The following is a 25,420-nucleotide window of genomic DNA, read 5'->3' as shown; positions in this document are numbered from 1 at the left end:
GGAGCTAATACTTTTTCATCAATTATAAGGAACTATTTGCTTAAAACAAGCCTCTATATCTTGCTGAAAAGTTATTTGTAAGTCAGTTTTGTCTTATTTCAAGTTTACTAAGATATTTGCACTAGAAACTAGACCAAAAAAGATTTTGTTTTTTGCAGTGTTTAAATAATCTTTGTTGAATTCTAGCATCGGCGAACAACAGTGGGTCCATACTCTTTGCCAGAGTTTTTTTTTAAGGATTAATCTCTTCTCTTCATTACAATATTCAATCTGACTTTTAACATCCTAAAATTAGATGCTAATCCCAGTAAGTCTACATAATGTCATTGTAATTTTTTTAAAGGCATATCTGTTATTCTTCCTTGAACAAGTTAGGATAGGTTTACTGGCTATATAAAACATGTTCATTGTGTTTTTCTGCTCATTCTTAGATAATCAGATTATCTAAATTGTGCCTATTTTGAGCTCCTTTCAGAAATGCTGTTTTAGGACTCTGTCACTTTAAATCCGAATAAGCCACACACGCCCAACTCAACTTTTACACTCACACGTGAAAATGGCTGAAAACTGATGCTAAATTATGCAACCGTATGTTTTTGAAAAGCAGAAGTACAACCTTCTCCACAATCACCGAGGGCTCAGCCATTGTGCAGCGCATAAAGCAGTCAAACTAGCTAACCAAACGTGCTGGAACTCTACTTGGGTTGCTAGGTAACAGGGCTGGGGTTGCTAGGTAACAGCTCAATGCCCGTAGACTGTGACTTAACAAACACTTTTGAAACGAATCGTTTCCCAGCCAACAAAAATTGCAAAATTAACTTATTGCCAGAAACTGTGTTTTTTTAAGCACTTGAGTTGTTTGTAAAAAATAGTCAAGAGATCAACTCTACACTGTACTGATGTTAAGTTAAGCTTTTAAAAAAGTTTTTGAAATATTTTTTTTGCCTTTTCTACGACCGATGAAGCGTTCACTAAAGGAATGCTTTGTTATTAACAATTTAGTCCGAGGAGAGCCTGGAAATGCTCGGTCAGGAGGAATAATAAGACTTTGTTCTTGCGTCTCTGTTTCTCACTGCTGCTTCTGTCTGTCTGTGTGTGTTGCTGGAAAAGGTTCAGCATCATGGCAGAGGGGGAGGAGGCGATGAGCCAGGAAGACTGGAAGGAGAGGTGTACGGTTCTGGAGGCGCTGCTCGTGAAGTTCAGGGTCCAGATCGTCAAGATCCGGGAGCTCACCGCAGACAAGGTTGGTCCAGGGCAAAACCAGGCCTGATGAATGCATTGATGAATCTTTGATGGTTCTTCCTGGGATGAATGAGGGAGTTTCCACAGTAACAGAAGGTTAATTTTGAATTTCTCTGCTGATTTAGCCTAATGTTTTGAATCATTATCCTGCACAGAGACCCAATGGTGACTAATTTGTTCCCTCTTGTGGCTGAAACCATTAGACTTTCATTTTAAAAATCCTCGTATACAAGAGTTCAGGATGCCACGTATCCAGAGTCTTTGGAAAACTGCAAAAATACAATATCCTCCCAAGTATTTTTGGTGTAGTTTCTAATGCAAATATCGTTTTACACTTGAAATAAGTCAAAACTAACTTACAAGTAACTTTGTAGCAAGACAAAAAGGCTTGTTTTAAGTAAATAATTCCCTAATATTGATGACTGGTTCCATCGGCAGATTATTTAACTTATAACAAGACATTTTTCCTATGTTATGAGTTAATTTATCTACCAATGGAAGTGGTATGTTAGCGGTAACTTAGCTTCCCAAGCTGCATTTTCTTTGGAATATTTTAGATATGCTCTACGAAAAAGTCCCTGAAAACTGAACCACTGATAGATGGGAATGTAAACCCATTTGAAGTGTTTGTCCCTCACATCAAAAACACAAAATCTCACCAATTATTTTTGGTCTAGATTCCAGTGTAAATATCTCAGCAGGCTTGAAATTAGACAAACAAACTAAAAAGTAACTTTTCAGTAAGAAATATGAGGTTGTTTTAAGAAAATAATTCCTTAATATTGAAAAAAGCTCCAATGGCACTTATATAATGACATTTTTCCCATGTTATCAGTGGAACAATCTTCCAGTGGAATAGTTTTATCAATAGTTGATACTTTTGGCCACTTTTTATATTTCCTTTGTACTTTTATCTGGTTCTATGTTGGCTTTTCATTTTCCCAACAGTCCATGCATCAAGTCGATCCACAGAAAGCTAAGAAGTGATTCAACTCATGCATGTATTGTTTGGTGATCTCTGGGAAGGCTTAGCCTCTCATGAGTTCAGGAAGGGATCCAAATTCAGACGGGGAGCTGGTGGTGGTTCTGCTGGGCGCAGACTGGCCTCTCTGGGCCGGCCCAAACCGCTCCGTGGCCTAGATCTGAAGCCGCTCTCTGGGGATGCTGATTAGAGCTCTAATGTAAACATCAGTCTGACCGCGGGGCTCCGCCATGCATTGCATGATGGGATTGACCCAGCTCCAGTCAATTACAGATCCCTGCTGGTGCGCCGCTGGACAGCAAAACAAACTGAGAGCTGACAAACCCGGCTTTGGTGGGTTTGTTCAGCATTTCTCTGCTTCTGCTGATCCAATCATCTAATACGAACAAGTTTGAGGTGTACAACAATTTATTTTATGGGAGTTGTGCTCTTTGGTTGCGTTATTTCATATCTTTAAAGAGCAACTAAGGTTAAGAAAGTATTGGATGGAGAAATTGTAGCTCGAGAGAAAGGAAACATTTAAAGAAGATCAGTAATCCTTCAGTCTCTCCTACAAATGGGAGATCACTGATTTAACTTCCCAGCTCTAGAGTTCAGTCAGAGTTCAGCAGACTTCAACTTAAAAAAACAAAAAAAAAACACATGGGAACCCACAAATGTAACTGAGCCTTTCAGAAATGTACACACCTCTGAAATTTTGCACATTTTGTCCCGTTACGCCCCAAAATTTCATCGGGATTTTAAGCAATGAGCACAAAGTCGATAATAATTGCAAAGTGAAAGAAAATCTGACCTAAAACCCCAATAAAATAACCACAGACTGGTTTCAATGTGGAAAAATTTTTAAAACATCCAACATTCTTCAAGGCACTGTCATATTATTAAAGGGGGCCTTTTATCAAAGTTCATTTTGTACGTTTTTGTTCTTCCTTTGCGTCTCAAATGCAGCACAAGCGCTTAAAAAACCCACTCAGCCATTTTTTGGCAATAAGTTAAGTTTTTTGTTGTCTGGAAAAGTAGCTGTTTCAAACATTTCCCCATTATTAAGTCACATTCCACAGGCACTGCGCCGCTACCTAGCAACCCCAGCTACGCCAAGACTAGCAACCCAAACGGAACTCCAGTACATTTGGTGAGCTGGTTTTACAATGGCTGCTGGAACAGACAAGTGTTTTGTTGTTGGCTTGCTGTCCAGAAACCACTTGCTGCATTCTTGTTGGTTGGTTGTGCAGGAGGCTCCACTTCTGCTTTTCAAAGATGTACGGTTGCACATCTGTTTGAAGCCATTTTTACGTGTGAGGTTTAACGTTGAGTTTGGGGGCGTGGCCAGCAGCAGCTTATTTGGGTTTAAAGTGACAAGACGCTTTAAAACAGCTCATAGGCAGAACCGATCAGACTAAAATCTCATTCTCAAGGAATAATTTTGTGGAAAAAATGTAATGAACATGTTTTGTATAGACCATAGACTTGTCCTAACCTGTTGGAAGCATAATCAGTCACCCTAAGGCAGGGGTGTCAAACTCCAGTCCTCAAGGGCCGGTGTCCTGCAGTTTTTAGATGTGCCACAGGTACAAAACACTGGAATGAAATGACTTAATTGCCTCCTCCTTGTGTAGATCAGTTCTCAAGAGCCTTGCTAATGACCTAATTATTCCATTCAGGTGTGGTGCAGCAGAGGCACATCTAAAAGTTGCAGGACAGCGGCCCTCGAGGACTGGAGTTTGACACCCCTGCCCTAAGGGGTTTGTTTGCTGTTAGAGTGTATATAATCTCTGGGTTTCAGCATATTCCTAATAATCACCTAAGTTTTTTTAACAGATTTAGCAGTTGTACTTAAAGTTAATGGTTTAAACTCAGCATTTAGATTTATTTCTGCAAAATAGTCACCTCGTGTAATCTGCTGAGAAGGTTTTAGAAACAAGTCAGGTATGTGTGTGCTTAAAAAAAAGCCAGATTTTCAAGATTTGGCTTAAGAAAAGTAGAAAAAGGAGCTTTGTGTGAAGAGAGAGCAGCCCAGGGGAGGAAATACCCGATTTAGTAAATATTATGTGAATGTGTGTGATATACAGGAAGTGAGTTTTCAGGCTGAGGCACTCAGTTATTCTGGGAGCACACGTGTACGAGTGCTGGTTAATTTATTTCTAAATGGTTTTAATGCTGGTTTTTTGCACAAAAATGTAAAATTTCGTTGTGCACGGGCGGGTTGTAGATGTTTGAGAGGGATGTTGGTTTTGGCCAACAGGCAGGAATAAAAGGCCACACAAATTCCTAAAGAGACAAGAGAACATGTGTGTCACTTTCACTGGGAGTTAGTTTCATTTTTAACAACATAACTCAGAGTTACACAGTCTGCTAAAAAAGTTTACATTGTGCAGATTTTTTTTAATTTAACCACTTAAACTTATTTTATACAATATTAGGAATGCATAAAAAACAAACAATTCATTTCCAAATTTTAAAAAATCTATAACAGCAGTCCTTTAGTGAATGTGTGATCATTTGTAGGTTAATTCACAAATTTTTTGCATTAACCAATTAACTGGATAAAAAAATGTGAAATAGGAAATTTTTTTTTACAGATTTTGAATCAGGTGAAGCTAAAGCAATGCCATTTTAGGTGTTATGAGAGGAAAATATTTACAAAGGTTTTTTATATCATTATTTTTTTCCGTTGTTTTTCTAGTTTTAATCAGTTTTGCAGCAAAACCTAAAACTGCTGCTGTGCAAGTTACTCAGCAGGTTGTTGCTAGGTAACCAAAGAGTGAGTGAGAGTTGATTCCACCAAACTTGCTGGCCATGAAAGGTTCAGCAGTTAAAATCTTCCGTAAGACTACATTACCCAGAATGCTGTGCGGTTCTGGGAATAATTGAATAAGATAATTTAGCTCCAAATTATTATGGAGCTAAATTGGGGACATAAATTTTATGTCCCCAAAGTTTAAACTGAACAAAAAAGTTATGAAACAGAAAAATTATTTTGAAACTGAAAAATTATTCTGAAACGGACAAGAAAAGGTTTAAACCAAAAAAATAGATTTGAAGCAAAAAAAAACTTTCAGACTAAAAAAAATTAAAATAGAAAATGAAGATTTGAAACTGAAAACAAAAAGTTCAAGCAATTTTTCCGATTCTAATCTTTTTTTGTAGTTTTTTTTTTACCTTTGAAACTTTCGCTCCATGTCTATTAATATTGATCACCTCTATATCTCGACATGTATTGTTATTGATTTATTGTCCAACTGATTGAACGTTAGTAACTGGAACTCAGCCTTGAAGTACTACTTATGCAACAATCAGTTCCCAAGAATTACAATTTCAAGAAGACGCGTAAAGTGCTGTATCATACACTAACATTTCAGTTTGTTTTCTTCTTCCTAACATCTGCTTGCGTTTTATCTGCAGCTTCCCAATTAGCTCAACACAGACACATCTGGTTAATGGACCTCTTTCCAGCCTGAGGTACAAACATTAAGTTCCTGCATCTGTCCTGATCTTTACTTCCTGGTTTTAGGCGACAGAGCATCGTGGTGAGGATCTGTGCCGGTGTTCTTGGTGAATGTTTAACATGCCCAGCAGCGTGTGGGTCGCAGCCTACAGAAGGAGGGTTTGTGAGCTGGCTGCCTGGCCTGCAGGGTGTAGTTCAGGGAGAGGTTGACCACACTGCGGCAGCTCAGGAATCTCAGGAATTAAACTGCATTTTGGGCCTGAAGGGAGAAATTGACTGTAGGTGAGCCCAGCGGAGGAGGACGTGGAGGGAAGATGTTATTCTGGGTGGATGTACAAGAGCTTAACGTGTCTGAAATCCAGTTTAAACTTCTTTACTTTCTTCTTAGCCTGAAGTTAAAGGTGCTCACTTACAAACAGCCAGAAAATAACCATACTCCCCATTTCTGTTCGCTGCTTTTCATATAGATCTCTCTGCGTTGTTTTTGTCCAGTGATGTTTGTGGACCCCAGCTGTAGTTTCCAGTACACTTGGCCTGTAATTGGTCGGCTGTTTTGTGCCAGATGCTAAATGCGTTTTAAAGAGAGGCACATGTGGTTTGCCGTTTGTGGTGCAACGGCAGATCTAAATACGGAAACAGCGTCTCAGTTTGGGTGTCATGGTGGGTTGGTCTGCTTTTACTCAAATGTTCAGGCTGTAAAAGAAAATGTTTGGATATTTTTTAGTTATCGTTTGGTTTGAATAGAATCGCCTTCAGTGGCAACACCCAGTAGCGGTTTCTGGTAATAATAATAAAAAAAGACCGCTTCGTCTTTTTCTTTAGCCGTTCTCTGCTCACAGTTGCTAGGCAACATAAATTATGCTGAGGTAGAGGCTAAACAACTAGCTGAAGGCTAGCCCTGTCTGAATTCACAGCTTTTTCTCTTCCGGTCGTCGACATTCGCAACCTTCGAAGGACACGTCCTACGTGGACCGGGTCCTTCGAAGGATGCAGACCCTGAATTCGGACACGGCTATTGTAAGAAACCATTTTGTGTCACTTAAAGTGTAATATAGTAAAAATAATTTGCCACGCTTCACTGCCATTGCCACTTTGCCTTAACTGCCGGTTTGGACCGGCAATGAACTATGGGATATGGTAGGCCATGAAGGATACACCGGACCCATCCTTCACATCTGGGGAAAAGAAGGAGGCATAATTCCTTTTGTAAATAAAAAAAAAATAGAAATTTTTTTCCCTAAAATGTATATGTTTTTTGTACAGTTTGGTGTTTTTTTAAATAAAATTTGCAGTTTTGAGTCTTAATACTACAATTGATCAATTACTTAATTAGTTGACAATTCATTAAATTAATCGATTCATCACGATTATTGTTATTAATCGTTTCAGCCCTAATTTCCAGTTTGGATTCATCTTTGTGTAATAAGTAATAAAACAATGAATCTGTTGTGATATTTTGTACACTTCAGGTTGGATGGAAATAATTTCAGAACCAGGTAAAGAATCAGATCATTTATGTTCTTTTATTAGTGCTAGAGCTGCATGCTCTTCCTGTTATGAGCAACAGAGGACTTTGCATGCATGGTAACTGGGTGGAAACCGCTGGGACGCTGTTTTTAGCCTCAAGGTGTGTGCAGGCAGAGGAGAATGGGATGGCGCCGCTCCAGTTTTCCTTTTGGTACTGCTGACTTCCAGAGAACCCGGTCAGGCCGGAGGCGGACACGCCCGGCCAGACGACCTCACTGTTTTCACTGCATGACCTTTAACCCACTCTTATTTTAGGTAACTTCAGGGTGCTTGAAACTCTTTAAAATCAGGTTAGGTGATTTCAAGGTTTGGAAAGTGATTGATTTCTGTATCAAGTCCTTGAAATGGCACAGTTTTGTAATAAACTGCAATCTAACACTCAATTAAAAGTGTAAATTTAGAAAATGTTATTGAGAAAAAAACCAAAAAGTGACAGACAATTTTTCTTTTCTTGTTTTAACGTTAGTCACCAAGATTACTTCTATTTACTTAGTTCCAGAAAACATTACAATAACATTTTTAACTCTCTTTGTAAATTGATGTCTATTTGTTTGCATAGACATCATAATCAATTTTATTTATGGTTTCAGTTGTGTGTGGTTTTATTTCCATTTTATTTATTGATTTTGGTTGTGTTTTATTTTGAAATTTTAAAATATTTACCGGTTCTGGTCGTAAGTATTCTTTACAAAATGAAAGTTCATTGGTCTTTGAGTATGTGAACTTTCATTAATACCATTATCAATATAGTACTTGAAAATATTCTCAAACAAGAATATTATCATTTATTGCAATAATTAGTGGGACAATTTATCACTAATAAATTGTGATACATTTAGCGTGAGAGGCCTAAATATGACCCAAGTGGATCATATTTAGAGAGAAAGTTCGCTGGCAGGATGAACTTTCACCTTGAATCAGACCTCTGAAGAGCTGCTGAGGAGATTCAGACATTTGGTTCAGGTGTGTTTCAGAAACATCTACAAGTTGCAGCGAAGTAGAGCTCAACCTAGACACCCCGGCCTTAAATCACAGATAATCTGTCAGGATGAAACGCATGTAAAATTCCCCTGTAATCTTTTCTGATTTCATGTATATTTTCACATGTGGCAGAAAATCCAAACTGTAAATTTCCCTGCACATTCCTGCGTTTTCCGCCCCTTCATGAATTTGCTGAGGTTTGGGAAAGCTCCCATCAGAAGACACTGGGCTTTGAGCCGAGGAATGCCAGAGGAATGCAGCGGATGAAGTCATGACTCCTTAACTCCAGAGCCGCCCCGTCAGCCCTGAATGGGTCTGTGTACACTGCAAAAAAATAAATAAAAATCTTACCAAGGAATCTGCCTTCTAGTGCAAATACCTTAGCACACTTGAAATGAGACAAAACTGACTTACAAGTAACTTCAGCAAGATAGTGGAGCCTTTTCTACGTCAATAATTCCTTAATATTGATGAAAAGTACTAGATTCATTGGTAGACTAGTTCATTTATAATTGGGGAAAAAATGACTTTTTATAAGTGAAACAATCTGCCAATGGAACTACTACTTTTTTGTCAACATTCAGGAATTAACTTAAAACAAGTCTTATATCATGCTGAAAAGCTGCTTGTAAATTAGTCTAGTCTTATTCCACGGAATGATAAATGAGTAGTGTTTCATATCGATTGATATCGAGACTTGTCAGAATTGATCATTGTTATATTTTTATGTCTTAAATATCTGAAATGCTGACAAGCTGGTGGTGTGATCATTCCTTTTTTATCCACAGTTTCACTCCATGCCTTTGGGGTTTTTTTTAAGCAGTTATGAGTCACAGTGAAACTTTTGCACCAGTTACACAACAGGTCGTTGCTAGGTAACCAAAGAATAAGTGAGTTGCTAGGTAACCAAAGAGTAAGTGAGTTAGTTGATTCCACCAAACTTGCTTGGCTCACCGAAAGACTTTGAATGAATAAAGCTTTTCCTCTGCTTATATTTCCCAGAATGCTGTGCGGTTCTAGATCGGAGTTCAGTAAATATTCAAAATATTGAAAATTCTATCTGACAAACTTTTCTTTTTTATTTACAGTTTTCACCCCACTTTGTTTTTTTATTTTATTTTTTAGCCTTCCAAAGCAGGCTGACAGGAAAGGGGGAAGGAGAGGGGGGAAGAAATGCTGCAAACGTCATCGGGTCCGGGAGTCGAACCCACGACAGCCGCATCGAGGCTACATTTTGCCTGAATGTGGGTCGCACTAACCCCTCCGCCACCACGGCACGCCCTTTTTATTTTATTTTTAAGCAGTTATGAGCCATAGCGGCAAAACCTGAAACTGCTGCTGCGCCAGTTACTCAACAGGTCGTTGCTAGGTAACCAAAGAATAAGTGAGTTGCTAGGCAACCAAAGAGTGAGTGAGTTAGTTGATTCCACCAAACTTGCTTAGCTCACTGTGAGAGTTTGAATGAATAAAGCTTTTCTTCTGCCTATATCCCCCAGAATGCTGTGCGGTTCTGAATCAGATGTATTATCTATTGATATTGATCATCTGTGTATCACAATATACAGTATGTTGTTTTTGACTTTTTTTTCTAGCCCTATGATTTTTGGACAATATGGCTGAAAACTTATCACAACATAAGGGTTTCATATCAATTTACATAAAATGAAAGTAATTCATGAAGTTTCTTTCAGAGAAGAAGATTGATAAATTGTTGTGGTATCACTTCATTATTGTCGGGGGAAATCGTTGAAGATTAAAGATCCTCTGTAATGTTTTGTAGATCCAGCAGCTGGAGACGCAGGTGATCGATGCAGAGAAGCGAGCGTTTGCTGCAAACCAGCAGGTGAGGTTTAAAAACATCTTCCTGTGTGTGGTGAGAGCTCGGCATCTTCACATGTGGTTATGTGCTGCAATCCCAGGTGAAGTGGATGGAGGAGAAGCTGAAGGCAGCAGACGGCCATCTTGGAGACTCTGAGATGCGTTTGTTTGAGCAGTGCCAGGAGCTGCAGGCCTTGGTGCAGGAGAAGGAGGAAGTGATCACCCAGCTGGAGCAGCAGCTGGAGGAGCAGGTAGAAACCCAGATCTTCAAACACTTCCTACTGTTTGTTTTCACTCAAAGCTGCAGCATGTAACTTTTATAAAAAATATTGAGCTCCTCTATTTCCTTGAAGACATGCACCGCTCAGACTAAAAACAACCAATCAGAAGCAGGAGGCGGGTCTTTGCACAGTCAATCAATCTCATGTTCAGCAACTTACAGTTACAGGAACATCGTTTTTCCGCCATTATCAGTGGCCATGCTAACTAGCCTTAGCATTCACAAAAGGCTATACCAGCTGTAGCGTAGTAGAGAGCAGGGGTGTCATGATTGATACCTCCTAGCTCTGATTGGTTGTTTCTGGTTACCACTGGCAGTACACTCTTTTCTCCACAGATTTTTGGTCTCATATTATACTGTTTTAACAAATATGTAAAATAATATTTTTATAAAAGTTTCACACTGCAGCTTTAATTTCAACAGAAACAGACTCGACTCCAGGATGCCAAGTCAGTGGAGGAGAAAGCAGCTAAGATCAAGGAGTGGGTGATGCTCAGGTTGTCAGAGGTAAGAATGAGATAAAGCAGAGACGCATTGTTAGCTTCAGAGCTAACAATGCGTTTTACCTTAGTTTGAGGTGGAGAACGCAGCATTAAGAGAAACCAACAAGAAGCAGGAAGCTCAGATCTTGGAGCTGCAGAAACAAGTGCAGGGTGAGATGCACCGACTCCTCGCTGCCACTGCATGTCCGCCGGCTGCAGGTTTTCCTCCTCTTATCTGTGTTTGTGCTTGCAGCCTTTGAGCAGAGGTGCAAACCCGGGGAGGCGCAGCGTCTCAGCAGCCTCACGTTTGGATGCTTCCAGGTTAGGGGTAAAAACCCCCAGGTCCTAACCGGGCCGGCGCCATGTCAGCGGACCCTCAGCACACAGGAAGAGATGGATACAACGCGTAAGTCTTCACATAGAGGAAACTCTTATTTCTCAATTTATCTAAACAAGCAGGAAGACACAGGCTTGAGAAAGCAGCAAAATGTACATTGAAGGTACATTTATGTTTTCACGTATTAATTAACAACCAAATGAAACCTGAAACCTTTAGAACAGAACTGTTTTGCACAGCATACCTGCAGAAAAATGCCACTCACAACATGGCCGCAATATTGACGTATGATTGGACAGTTATGGTAATTTTTCTATTTCTGTCGTGCTTTAGACTTTTTTAGGACTTTTGGTGCAGTTAATAGGAACATTGGTGGTATGGCACCATAAATTAGAACATCAATAAAAGTGATTTATCTTAGTAAATTAGCAAAAAGTGAAATAACATACCCAGGTCAATTAGCTGAAATAGTTTGAATTATTTTCCTTGTCATAAGAAAAAAATTGGGTTCATATTTAGCTTCAAATCAAATATTTGGGTTGCTAATGTAATATTTAACTTGTGAATTTGATATTTAGTCTGCTAACTAAATGTTTACTTTGTAGCTAAATATTTAGTTAAATTTAAATAGTTAGTTTATTTACTAAATATTCTACTTGAAGCTAAATATTTGGGTTGCTAGCTCTATATCTTCTTAGCAAACTAAATATTTAGCTAACAAGCAAAATAACTCAAAATAGGTTTAAAATAGGTAGGTTGTTAGCAAAATATTTAGGTAGCAAGCTAATTAAAACTAACAAACTTGTGACTGTCTGCTGGACAATTGTCAGGTCTTCTCAATGTTTACATAAGTTGTAGCATTTCTGTATTTAAAACTTATTTTATTGGTGAAATATAGAATTTTTAAAAAAGATTATCAGACATGAAATGTAGCATTCGTCTGTAATTAATCTATAAAATGTATTGTTTAACTGAACTATGGAGATAATGAGATGCAGCAGTCCAGAGTTGTGCCACGGGGACCCAAATCTAAGACTGTTTTGTCAGGAAAATTTTATTTTTCTAGTGTTTTTTTGCTTCAGTGAAAGTTTCTGTCTGTTTGGCAGAGACAGGCGGAGACGTCCCCAAACAGAACCAAAGTGGGCTTGGGATTTCTCTGCAGGAGGACAGCAACTCACCAAAGAAAAGTCCTGAAAGTGCGTCAGAGGGGGAGGAAGTGTGTGAGGGCAAAGGTCGTGTCTCCGGGTTCAGCCGACCCTGCAGCGAGAACTACCTGACGGCTTCGGACGACAGCAGCTCTCTGTTTGATGATGACATGCAGCGCGCCGAGCGACCTGTTTTCGGCCTGGTCCAGCTGTCAGACGCAGCACCGGCAGACGGTTTGAGCGGGGCGGAGGCTAAGCTGGAGGACTGCGCCTCCGAGGAGCTCAACCAGCGATTTCAGTCTCAGAGACTCGACTCCTCATCGTCTTCCAGCGAGCCGACCACGCCCAGTCCCATCCTCACGCCAGCCCTGACGCCGAAGCGACCCAATGCCCCTCGGGACCCAACCGACAACCCGGCTTCTCCCAAACAGCCGCGTCTGAGGACCCCCGCGCCTCTGGTGAAGAAACATCTGAGCCAGCCGCCTGTCGGCAGCCAGGCGGTGCACGGACAAACACGCAACGCACTCAGCATGCTCCGCCCCCTCCGGCCGCAGGAAACTGACCTGGACCTGGAGAACAGCATGGAGACGGGAAGGGAGACGCCTCAGAGCTCACCGACATCCAACCAAACGTCATCCGAGTCCAGTTCTGAGAGGCTGGATTGTGACGCCTCAGGGCCCTGCAAACCCCCGACTCCTCCACTGCACAGACTCCCGTCCTGGGTACGGCTGCAAAAACACAAAATCTTACCAAGTTTTTTTGGTCCAGTTTCTAGGGCAAATTTTAGCACACTTGGAACAAGACTAAACTAGATTACTAGTATCTTTTCAGCTAAATTTAGGAGCTTGTTTTAAGTCAAGAATTTCTTAAAGTTGACCTATTATTCTTTCCTGAACTGGTTAGAGAATTGCTAATATCTGTGAGAACACATATAGCTACCTCTTGTAATAGTTCAAACACCAAATATAACTTAAAGGTGGCCTATTAAGTTTCCTGGAGCAGAATAGGCTAGGTCGATGGGCGATACAAAACATGTTCATTATATTTTATGCACAAAATAATTGTTAGGTAGTGAGATTTCAGTCTGCTTAGTTCTGCTCATGAGCTGTTTTGTCACTTTTAATTCAAATCAGTTGCTGGCCACGTTCCCCAACTCTACGTTTACACTTACACGTGAAAATGGCTCAAACCGTACATGTTTGAAAAGCAGAAGTGGAACCTTCTGCACAACCATCAAGAATGCATCTAGTGATTTCTAACTGGGAAGTCAAAAATAAATCACTCGTCTTTTCCAGCAGCCGTTGTACAGTCCATAGAGCTGTAAAACCAGCTTAACAAGTGTGTTGAGTTCAACTTGAGTTGCTAGGTAACGGGCTGGACTTGGCTGGGGTTGCTAGGTAATGAGCAGTGTCTTCTGATTTGTGTTGTGATATTGCATTCCAGAGGTTTGTAATATCCTCCGGATATTTTTGGTGTCATTTTCCAGACACCAAAAAAACATAAACTTATTGCCAAAAACGATCTGGGTGGGGTTTTCAGAACACAGGCTCTGTTTAGGAGCAGTAGAAACCCAAATGGAAATTCAAAACAATTTGGAAAATGTGAATTTTGCATCTCAAGTCCCCTTTAACCTTGATGAAAAAGAAATTGTTCCACTGGCATTTTATTTCACTTACAACATGTTAATTATGTATTGCTATTAGGGGTGGGCATTTATTGTATTATTTATTATTTATAGTGAAAAATGTATTATGATAATAATTTAGATTTATTGATGTGTCAATAAATTTCAATTAATAATGTTAAAACAGGAAGTTCTTTCTAACTAGTTATCCGCACGTGCTCAATGTTTCCATGACTATCTTTGTTTACACCTGTTTCTGTGAGGTCCATAAATTATAACCCCCACACTGAAAAAACACAATATCTTAGTAATTTGGGTCTAGTTTCTAGTGCAAACATCTTAATACACTTGAAATAAGACAAAACTAACTAAAACTAAAGTAACTCTTTAGCTAAAGGCTTGTTTTAGGTGAATAATTTTTTCCCTTGGTAAAGCTTTTTGACGTTTTATGCTCTAAAAGTTGCTTATGTCCCTCACAGGAAAGTCGTATCTATGCTGTTGCTAAGTCCGGGATCAGACTGTCTGACACGTCTTGTTCGGGTCATCCCAGCAGAGGTAGGAACCTTTGAGAGAAACTCTTTGTTTCTCTGTTGTTCTAGCTGAAACTGGGAACTTAATTTATTTAAATGTACGTTTTTCAACCGTTTTGTCCAGCCCTAAGAAATTATTAAAGCTAATTTAATCTGTTATCTGGATTAGAAAAGTGATGACGTGTTGGGATTGGGAGGCTAATGATTGAAAACATTGACGGACTCGGGTGTCATCCCTTCAGATCCCTCTCTGCAGGCGTCCTACCCCGCCTTCGTGATGTACACGTCGCTCATCTATAAAAACATGACGGCTCCTGTCTACACCACGCTGAAGGGGGTGAGTGCAGCCGGCTCTGCGCTGATGGGCGGCGAAGCAGAACGGACTCTTAACCAGCCGGTTCGTCCGCAGAAAGCCACCCTGCTGAGCTGCAGCCCGTTCTCCGACGACTCGTCCAGCTCAGACAATTCCTCCAGTTCAGGAGAGGAGGACGGATCCGTCTGCAGCTCCCACAATTCCTCTGGGTCCAGGAAGGACGGGAGCCCAGGAAGCCCACGCTGCCTCAAGAGAGGTACAGAGAGGGGGATGGGGGTCAGAGGTCAAAGCTGCTGCCTGAAAGGAGCATCCATCCATCCATCCATCCACTTATCCATCCATCCATCCATCCATCCATCCATCCATCCATCCATCCACTTATCCATCCATCCATCCATCCATCCATCCACTTATCCATCCATCCATCCATCCATCCATCCATCCATCCATCCATCCATCCATCCATCCATCCATCTATCCATCCATCCATCTGTCCCTCCATCTGTCTGTAGCTTTATCAATTCATTCTTGGTTTTTGCAGATTCCATATTTAACTTTTTAACCACTCATCTAATATCTGTCATGAAACATGAGGTATTTGTATTCGAGGACTCAGAACTTGCTTCAGTTTAAAACATGATCTCAAACATTAAAAATGAAATTCTTTGTTTTCCATTTGTTCATCGTTGCCTCACTTGTAATTCCTCTGAATGTCCTGCAGCCGTGTCCGTGGCGTCTATGACGTCAGAGAGTGACTATGCCATCCCTCCTGATGCCTATTCCACGGACACAGAGTTCTCCGAACCCGAACAGAAACTCCCCAAGACCTGCAGCTCAGCCAGCTACAACGGCAAGAGTGTGAGCCGCACTTTTCAGCACATAGCCTTAAACCGTACTCAGTGGAGGAAGAATTTACTGCACAATCTAACGCTGAATTCTTGTAGTTCAGTAGGAGTTTTTGAGATGTACTTTTGCAGAATGTAGTTTTTAAACTGTTGTGTGTCTTAGGAGCCAATGGAGAAGTCAGGCTATCTGCTGAAAATGGTTAAAACGTGGAAGAAGACCTGGAAGAGACGCTGGTTCGTCCTCAAAGATGGAGAACTGCTCTACTATAAGTCACCAGTGTGTTACAACCTCAATATTAATATATTTGAAACATATCTTCCTTTGCTAGATGTTTATGGACCGACTGGTTTAACTAAGAAATTCCCTATAATTTCTTTATTTTCTAGTCAAGACGAGAAAAACAAGCGAGCATGCTAACAGGATGAACACCAAACAAAAATAACTGAAACAGAAATGTTTAAAAGCATTCTCATATTTGCCTATTACAACAGGCATTTATTATCACTTTTAAAGGGGCCTCAAATATTTTAATTGACCAGTGTGCTGTACATCAACTTCAATCTCCTAAGCCTATTTGGAAGTGTGTAATTGTGTAATAATTGTGGTTAGGACAGGGTTAAACTTGCATTTATTTATTGTGAAGCAGACCTATGAGCTTTATTTTGAAAGTCTCAGGTAAATCCAGTTTTATAGAATTTTCTTTTAGCCTTTCAGTGAATTTACACTCTATTGTGTTCTATTAGTTTATGAAAGCCAACTTGCTGAGTTTTAGCAAGCAGAGACCTAGAAAAGGCTTTGTCTCTGGTTGCTATGGTGATTCCTGCTTTTGGTGGGAAAACTGGAAGTTCATCAGACAGACAAGCAAGAATTTAAGACTTAGACAGTCAACATATGACAACTATAAGTAATAGTGGAAAAAAATCTTGAATCTGGCACTCAGATTGTGCCAGACAGAGACATTTTTATGTGTCTACATTGTTTTATTTAGCAGATATGACGAGTTAAAGAGACTCTTCACTTCCAGTTTTGAGTGGATGTTTCAGAGGAAAATTATAATGGCTGTAAACGGGAAGGTTGGTGTGAACGCTCCTTAAGCCTTTACATCAGTGTGAAACATACTGGCTGAAAGGCAACCAAAATATCCATATTCTGCTGCATAAAGTGTGCATGAGATGAAAAGAGTTTGGGGATGAAGGGAGTTTAAACTAAAAAGGTTTGGAGTATTTTCCAGAGTGTGATGTCATTACCCAAAGCTGAACAGTTTGTGGTTAAAATGTAGAAATATTACGAAATTCAAACTCTGATTGTGTAAAAACCATAAAAGGCATCAACATAAATTCATTCAGTTAAAGTTTGACTATTAGTGATTTGTTTAAACTTTGATTAATGTTTCTACTGTAATATATGACTGAAAATTGGAGCTTCAAAGAAGACTGACTTTGACTTATTTTGGCAAAATCCCATTGGAGATATTTTTTTTCCTTTCATGAATTTTTAAAATAAATACAATGTTTCCCTTCTAGAAATCAAACTTAAATATACTCTGGCTTTATCCTTTTAAACTACTTCTCATCAGAAAATTATTTGTGTGGTTTTTATTTAACCTAATGCGTCCTCTTAAACCATCCGTCTATAATCTAGTTAGAAAAACGTGTTATTGGTGTTATAATTTTCTTAAATATGTAAAGTTGACTCTTTCTCCAACAGAGCGACGTGATCAGAAAGCCTCAGGGCCAGATCGAAGTGAACGCGAGCAGCAGCATCACCCGTGGAGGCGGCAAGCAAGTTCTTCAGGTATTTGAGTTTAAATGAAAGGTTTTAACTTCAGTCCTCAAAAACATAATGTTTTTATGTTTTTTATACTCTAGATTATGACGGGGAAGCATGTGTATTATCTGAAAGCGGACTCTCCTAACCTGCTGGAGGAGTGGCTGCACGTCCTGCAGAGCGTCCTGAGGTTGAAAGCTGCCAGTCCTCTGTTCACTCAGCCAGACATCCGTCCCATCATGAAGGGACTTCTCATCAAGGTCCGCAACTATTTACTCACATACTCCAACACTGCATGGAATGAACAAATGAAGGATAAGATTTCATAGCCCTTTTGACTTTTTTATTATCAAATTACATCGTCCTACAACTGCTTCCTGTCCTCTTCTTTGTTGTTTCTGACAGTAGTAACATTTGGTTATTGATCATGTGACTCGTGTGATGCGAAAAAATTGTTTCCATTGCAATTTTGCAAAATTAACCAACTCTGACACGGCCAATTAAATTGACATGTTTCTATTAAAGCCAAACTCTTAAATTGATGACCTACAATTAATGGGGACCCGATTGGAAGTACAAAAGCATGGAAAAAGTTAATTTTGCATAATGGATCCACTTCAAAGTTTGTGTCTGTAATGTAACCAAATGTAAATAAATTTATGGGATATTAATCCTAATTTGCAAACCAACTTGTGTATTTACCAAATTATTTGTTTATATGTTAGATTTTTACAAAGGTCTCGTAACTCTTCTATTCCAGGTAAAACACGGCTACTCAAAGCGGGTCTCGTGCGCTCTGATCGGCAAGACGTTGTACTACTTCCGCAGCCAAGAGGACAAGGTTTGCTTCTCCATCACTCGAGATCAGTGGCGTACACAGACATTCTGGGGGCTTGGGCCTCAAATGGAAAAAAGGGCACCTTGTGGAGAACAGGGAACCACCAGCTTAAACATATATATTCGTCTCAGGTTCAATAGGTTGACTTCACATCACACACTCTCAGATTCACTGTATTTATTCTAAGAAAGAAGATCAAGTTGGTGGTAACATTAGTCCAGCATCAATTGGCCTACTTGCAAAGAAAACACAGCTGCAGATGGCAACAGAAAAGGGGGCGGAGCTGTCAGTTAGTGGTTGCTATGGTAACCACCAACTGTCAAGAGCAGCATAACAGAACTTATGTAGCAATAAAAACCAGTAGAAACCAAATGAATTTGAAGAATAAATAAACCAATTTTGACAAATTTGATAACTATAATATGGTTAAGATGAAACTCTGTTTCGTAGAAAATAACTTGAGTTATGAATAGTTATATTCTGTCTGATTTATACATTTAATAAACAAAATATAGCAGTAGCACAGAATATGAATGTAAGAAGTATAAATAATCTATACTTCTGCATGTAGCCAGTATGACATACGACAGGAATTATTCCTAGAGTTAAGATTAATGACAGTAAACTACAAGCCCTGACAAAAGATGATAAAATGATTAATATATTTTTTGTCTAGTTTCTTGTACAAATATCTTAGTAGGCTTGAAAAACAAAACAAACTTACAAGAACATTTTTCTCAAGATAGAGGAGCTTTGCTTAAATAAATAATATCTTAATATTGATTTCTAAAAAAGTATTGGTTCCACTTGCAGCTTATTTCACTTATAACAAGACATTTTTCTGATGTTACAAGTGAAATAATCTGAAACAATCATCAACATTCAGAAATTATTGACTTAAAACAAGCTGCTATATTATGCTGAAAAGTTACTTTAAGTTAGTTTTGCCTTGTTTCAAGTATAATAAGATATTTGCACTAGAAACTAGACCAATAGATTTTGTGATTTTGTGTATCTGTGTATGTACTTGCACAAGACATAAAAACGTGGAAATGTATATTTGTTGTCTGGTGGTCTAACCCAAACTGTGCCTGCTTCCAGTTCCCTCTGGGTCAGATTAAGTTATGGGAGGCCCGGGTCGAGGAGGTGGCTGGGTCAAAGGAGTCAGATGATGAACTGAAAGCTTGTGGGCGGAGCTTAGAGGCGGCTCCCTTTACTATCGCCGTCCACCCTCAGGAGCAAAGCCCAACATACTTGCTAATCGAGTCCCGCCATGAAAAGGTCAGCATCTGAAACTCCTCAAAATTTAAGTATTTAAATAGTTTGGAATAATATGAGAGCTTATATTCTTAGGATGCTAATATGTGTGTTTGTTTCTTTGTTTTTATTTTTAGGATTCATGGCTGTACCATCTGTCTGTGGCAGCAGGTACCACTGTGGGTAAAGTTGGCACCGAGTTCGAACAACTGGTGGGAAAACTCTTCCAACTGGACGGAGACGCAAGTGAGCAACTTTTATTAAATGGATTTCAAGTGCAAACGCTACAGTCGCAACATCCACTCATCCTGGAAATGAATGTTGTTTAAATTGTGGGCCTTATTTTATTTTAAAGGGGACCCTATTGCATGTTTTTAAACTTCCATTTGGGTCTCTATTGCTTCTGAAAACAGTCCAACCACTTAATAAAACCACCCAGCCGTCTTTTGTCTATAAGTTAATGTTTTTTGGTGTCTGGAAAATGAACTGTTTCAAAAACCTCCCAACAGTTGAGTCACACTGCTCTGTTACCTAGCAACCCCAGCAGAATTCCACCCATCACCTAGCAACTCAAGCTGAGTTCCAGCACATTTGGTCAACTGGTTTTACCGCTGTTTGCGCTGTACAATGGCTGCTGGAAAAGACGAGTGTTTTGTTGGTGACTTACTATCCAGAAACCACTTGCTGCAAACATGTTGGTTGTGAAGGAGACTCCACTTATGCTTTTCAAAGATGTACAGTTGTCTGTTTGCAGCTATTTTCACATGCTAGTGTAAATGTGACAAGAGACCAAAAGCAGGAAGTGAAATACAGACCAGGGCATTTTGGGTAAAAACAACCAAAACAAACACTATTATCTTGCGCTAGTGGGAGAAATGATTAGTGTTCTTTGGTCAGACATTTTGGGAAGGAGGAAGTTGAGCTCAGTGTCTTCGTCAGATGCATTTCCTTCTGTAGTTCTTGGTGCAGCGCCACCACAGGTGAGGAGGGGAACAGGTTTTTTAAAAGCTTTCGTTTATTTCACACAGTGCTATGTGAAGACAAACATCACCAACTGAAAATGTAACAAATGTTGCAATTTTCTCTGCTTGCTCCTCAGATTCTCAGATCTGGAGAAATCCCACGCTGTGTTTCAGGAAGGAGGCTCTCTCTTCTCCTCTCACCACTCTGCCATCACAAGCCCTGCAGACAGAAGCCGTCAAACTCTTCAAGGTATGCCACACACTCCAAAACCACAAAATCCTGCTGGGTAATTTTTGTCTCGTTTGTAGTGCAAATATCTTAAAACGCTTGAAAGAAGACAAAGCTTTCAAGCAACTTATCAACATAACAGCTTCTTTTAAGACAATTATTTCTTGATATTGATGAAAAAGTGTTAGTTTACTGTTTACTAAGATATTTGCAGAAACTAGACCAAAAATAGTTGCTAGGATTTTGTGTTTTTGCAGTGAAAAAAAGAAAACTAATTGTTGTGCACAAACACTTGGAAGTTAATGATTTACACATTTCTGTTTAAGCTTCACCACCATAAAAACTTTGTTTTCCAACATGTCTGTTGCTCCCAGACCTGTCAGCTTTTCATCAACGTCGCCATCGATGCTCCGGCCATCGACTACCACGTCTCTCTGGCTCAGAGCGCCCTGCAGGTCTGCCTGGCCCACCCAGAGCTTCAGAACGAGTTCTTTTGCCAGCTCATGAAGCAGACCCGCATGAAGCAACCACAAAGCCACGCAGGACCTCTGCAGGTTGGAGCTTTCGCCACAAGATGGCGCCAGTTGCGCACTAATTCTGGCACTCTACTCGACGCAAGCGGGAAATAAAGGAAGCAAATTAAAGCTTTTCAGTTTTTGTTTATCCAACTGAAACTAAGAGAGTTTAACTTTTTCACTGAAAATGTTTAATTTTGTTGTTTTTGTGCCACTAGAATTTCTTCTTATCAGTCATCAGCAGGTGGCAGAAGTCATGGAAACCTTTGGTGTGTTTCATATTAGATTCCAAAGTATGATAGTGTCACCCAGCCAAACAATAAAAACTCACAGGCAGAATGAATCATCTCCCTTGTGCACATAAAGAACCGGTTAGGTCACACCTACATTCAAAGTTTTGTTCGGATGTTTTGTTCTTATTTCACTAACAAATCCCACGACTCAGTCATGTGACCCTGCTGAATGTGTAAGGCCTCTGTGTGTGTTTTTTCGCCCTGCAGGGTTGGCAGTTTCTGGCTCTGTGTGTCGGATTGTTTCTGCCGCGGCATCCTTTCCTCTGGCTGCTCCAGGTTCACCTGAAGAGACACGGAGACTCCAGGTGGGAAAACAGCCGAGACTCTGACACGGAGGCGTGAAACACCACAAACGGAAGACAAAACACAAAATGATTTTTTTTACAGGCCCAAACGCAAAGCAAAACATGGATGGCGCAAACTCCAAAACACAAAAACGCAAATACAAGAGAAAAACGCAGCGCACAACAATGTCGCAAAAACAGAAAATAGAATCACAGAATCAATTAATTACTAATTAATGATAAATTACGATTAGCTCAATAATTTTCTTTCTGATCATATTTAGTTTGTTCCATGGTTTTAGTTGTGTTTTTGTTTTTATTTTTTGGTTGCCATATTATATTTCAGTTCCAGTGTGGAGCCTCTATCCACAAAAAGTCAATTTATTTCAGGAACTTTATCACTAAATACCTTGTAAAGATTTATTGCACACAGATTAATGTTTCAAAGTATTTATTTCTGTTAATTATGATGAATTTCCATGAAAATATGACATTTAAAACTTGAATATTTCATTAGATCAATATTTAAAAAGAAAAACAAAACCCTGAAATGTGGGTTTATTTAATACCTGCTTAAAGATTTTTATTTTCCAAAGATACATTATAATCTGACAAATGAGATTCATCTGGGCATATTTTCTACTTTATTAAATGACTGTAATCATTGCTCCCGTTGAACAGAGCCATTTTGAGAGGAAGTTACATATTGACGCAAAGTTCCTCATGAAGTCAAACATTATAAGTTCTGCTCCCGTCAGCTGTGCTTGGCTTCCCTTTCTTGTGCTTCCTTTTAATAATTAACTGGCAGAACCAAACAATGATTCGGTTTTAAATGGTTCCCTTCTCATTCATTCATTATTTAAGCTTCTTCTATCAAGCTAGTTTTGTTTTCCATCAACTAAGTTCAACATACAAAAAAGCCCCAAATTATAGAATAGAATAGAAATATTCGTTTATTGTCCCTGACTGGGGACATTCAGGTGTAAAGTAACAGGAAGGCTGAAGCATGAAGAGTTACATAAATGTAAAAATCTAAACAAAAATAAGGATGAGAGACTATACAGTAACAACATAAAAATAATACTGCACAGTTATTAAAAATAACATACTCATATTCAAAGAAATGTGCAACCGACTCGAACTGAAGAAGGTAATTTAAAAAATGTACAAATTGTGTGTATTAGGGCCACGCTAAGATAATAAAGACAATAAAATTATGAGAATAAAGCCATACAGGAATGAAGCTGAGATAATCCGATAATAAAGTCATAGTATTATGAGAATAATGTCATAATATTACAAATTTATTTTAGTAATTCTATTACTTTATTATCATATTAGGACTTCTCAGAATATTATGATTTAATCTCATGTTATTAGAACTTTATTCTTGTATCATTATTATGACTATTTTAAAAAATAATTTTATGGCTTTTTCTTGTAATATTACAATGTTATTCTTGCAATATTATGACTTCTTAAAAAAAAAGATTCAGAGGTTTTGCTTAAGAAAGATTTATCTCCCTCCCAGGACCGAGGTGGGAAAGTATGCAATCTACTGCCAGCGCTCTCTGGAGCGGACCCAGCAGAAGGGCGAGCGGCAGGCCCGGCCGTCCCGAATGGAGATTCTGTCCATCCTGCTGAGGAATCCGTATCACCACTCTCTGCCTTTCAGCGTCCCCGTCCACTTCCTCAACAACACCTATCAGGTAGGAGCACCAGAGTGTTTGGTTCACTTTCTGGGCTCAAAGACTCTGGCTAGCAACAACCGGCGCAAATCAAGGTTTCACTTGGATGTGTGCCGGTGATATTAGTGATATTAACTCACCAGCTTGTTGTTTATCCCACTTTGTGTTCCATTGACCTTATATTTCTAGTGTGGTTTTATATTGACGGTTGAAGTGAATGCAGCTATATGTAGCTACATTATGCTACATATAGCATAATTTATAGCATGTGAAAAAGCTAAGTTTATAAGTTCCTTTCCTGAGACGAGAACTTCTTCCAAAGTTCAGGAAGCACTGTCTCTCTGTGTTTTCCAAACCTCTTTTTTATCATCTGTCTTGTCGTTCGTTCTTGTCTGTATAGGTGGTGAGTTTTGATGCTTCAACAACTGTGGACGAGTTCCAGAGTCGCCTCAACCAGGACACAGGGATGAGGAAAACCGGACTTTCCGGCTTCAGCCTGTACACAGATGATCCCACCGGACGAGAACTGGAGCACTGCCTGTCAGGAGGCATCAAGGTGCGTCTTTCAATCGCAGGACGAGTCTGGCTTCCTCCAATACATTCAAGATCTGCTATTGTTGTACCAAACTTCCAGAAAACTGTAAAACAGCAGAAACACTGAGATCCTTTAAATCAAAACTAAAAACCCAGCTGCTTAGAGACCAATTAAACACTGATCAACATTTTTTATGTGTATTGATGATTTTGCTGATGGCTCTCATCAAAATGTAATGTTTGTTACTGTTGTTCCTCAATTGTTGACTGTGTGATGCTGTTTTACTGTTTTCATACTGTTTATTATTACGATTCTGCCCCCCTGAAGAGGGGACTTTTTTGGGGGTTTATCATATTCAAAAACTCAAATTTGGCAGATGCATCAGGACTGTGAAAAATTTATGTATTTTATGGTTGTCGCAATAATCGCACAAGAAACGGCTCAACAGCGCCACCTAGCAATTTTCAAAAGACCCTCCGCATTGACCTTACTTCATCGTAGAGACATGAAATTTGGTACACTTGTAGAGCTCTCCAAGATGCACAGAAAATACAATTAATGTCATAGTACAAGTCGAACAGGAAGTCAGCCATTTTGGATTGAAGTTTTGATTTTGACCCAATTTTGGCCGTTTACAGCCTTCACATTTGATCGAACTCCTCCTAGGGATTTTGATCGATCGGTGTCAAACTTTGTCAGTCTGATCATAAGGCATGGCTGATTAAAAGTTATCAAAACGGTGAGTTTTCGCACATGCTGAAGGGGCGTTTAATCTTGTGCCATCTGACATAAAATGACATGATGAACACTGTCAATGCTGGCTGCTGGCTGAACCGTGTGGACGTGGCCAAATGGTGAATTTCAATCCCTCGCCATAACCATACGGTCGTCTCTAAATCACACATGATCTGATTTGCACCAAACTGGATATGTATGACCTTTGTTCACTTCTAAAGAGCCCAATAGCATTAAATTGTAATTGGACTCCACTGCGCCCCCTAGGTTAATCCATCAGCTATATCTCCTCACTACATCAGCCAATCTGCAAAGCACCTTAAACTGCCTTGTTGCTGAAAATGCTATGCAAATAAATTAGATTGTCTGGTTTAACATGCTAACACTGGGCTGTATGGGATTTTTGTTGGCAGATTTGTGACATTCTCTCCAAATGGGAGCAGGCGTCCAAAGAGCAGCACTCTGGGAAGTCTGAAAACACCAGAACCGTCCGTCTTACCTACAAGAACAGGTACTTTGTATTATTTCTCAGTTCTGCTTTGCTATGATGTAAAAAATTAAGAATAATTATTAGTAATTTTCTAATCTTTCTGCATTGTCCCTCGCCAGGCTGTACTTTTCTCACCAGATGAGAGGCGAGTCGGAGAGGGAGAGGTTGCTGCTAGCTTACCAGACTAATGAAGCCATCGTAGTCGGACACTTTCCTGTCAACAAGGAACTGGCTCTGGAAATGGCAGCACTGCTCGCCCAGGTCTGATAAAAAGC

The 25,420-nt window shown here is 39.6% G+C and overlaps 1 protein-coding gene across 2 annotated transcripts in view; it reads left to right on the top strand.

The window, feature by feature from the left end:
- plekhh2 (pleckstrin homology, MyTH4 and FERM domain containing H2) overlaps window positions 1-25,420 on the top strand; it is a 32,832-nt gene that overhangs the window by 3,112 nt on the left and 4,300 nt on the right. Inside the window, exons 2-25 of one of the 2 annotated variants that reach the window (XM_023328021.1) lie at window positions 1,111-1,243; window positions 9,958-10,020; window positions 10,097-10,246; window positions 10,699-10,782; window positions 10,847-10,928; window positions 11,011-11,163; window positions 12,207-12,961; window positions 14,343-14,418; window positions 14,636-14,730; window positions 14,803-14,962; window positions 15,428-15,564; window positions 15,715-15,828; window positions 17,260-17,346; window positions 17,421-17,579; window positions 18,080-18,160; window positions 19,259-19,438; window positions 19,552-19,660; window positions 20,514-20,626; window positions 20,980-21,159; window positions 21,621-21,718; window positions 23,229-23,406; window positions 23,786-23,941; window positions 25,069-25,166; window positions 25,265-25,406. In XM_023328021.1, coding sequence (XP_023183789.1) covers window positions 1,121-1,243; window positions 9,958-10,020; window positions 10,097-10,246; window positions 10,699-10,782; window positions 10,847-10,928; window positions 11,011-11,163; window positions 12,207-12,961; window positions 14,343-14,418; window positions 14,636-14,730; window positions 14,803-14,962; window positions 15,428-15,564; window positions 15,715-15,828; window positions 17,260-17,346; window positions 17,421-17,579; window positions 18,080-18,160; window positions 19,259-19,438; window positions 19,552-19,660; window positions 20,514-20,626; window positions 20,980-21,159; window positions 21,621-21,718; window positions 23,229-23,406; window positions 23,786-23,941; window positions 25,069-25,166; window positions 25,265-25,406 — 3,573 coding nt within the window. In that variant the 5' untranslated portion in view covers window positions 1,111-1,120. Of the gene's footprint in view, window positions 1-1,110; window positions 1,244-9,957; window positions 10,021-10,096; window positions 10,247-10,698; window positions 10,783-10,846; window positions 10,929-11,010; window positions 11,164-12,200; window positions 12,962-14,342; window positions 14,419-14,635; window positions 14,731-14,802; window positions 14,963-15,427; window positions 15,565-15,714; window positions 15,829-17,259; window positions 17,347-17,420; window positions 17,580-18,079; window positions 18,161-19,258; window positions 19,439-19,551; window positions 19,661-20,513; window positions 20,627-20,979; window positions 21,160-21,620; window positions 21,719-23,228; window positions 23,407-23,785; window positions 23,942-25,068; window positions 25,167-25,264; window positions 25,407-25,420 lie in introns of both variants that reach the window. The other variant, XM_023328020.1, reaches the window with a different exon arrangement.

Source organism: Xiphophorus maculatus, chromosome 22 (genome assembly GCF_002775205.1).
Source record: "Xiphophorus maculatus strain JP 163 A chromosome 22, X_maculatus-5.0-male, whole genome shotgun sequence".
NCBI classification, from domain to species: Eukaryota; Metazoa; Chordata; class Actinopteri; order Cyprinodontiformes; family Poeciliidae; genus Xiphophorus; species Xiphophorus maculatus.
The sequence above is the reverse complement of the archived record's forward strand: the minus strand, read 5'-3'. Positions and strand labels throughout refer to the sequence as shown.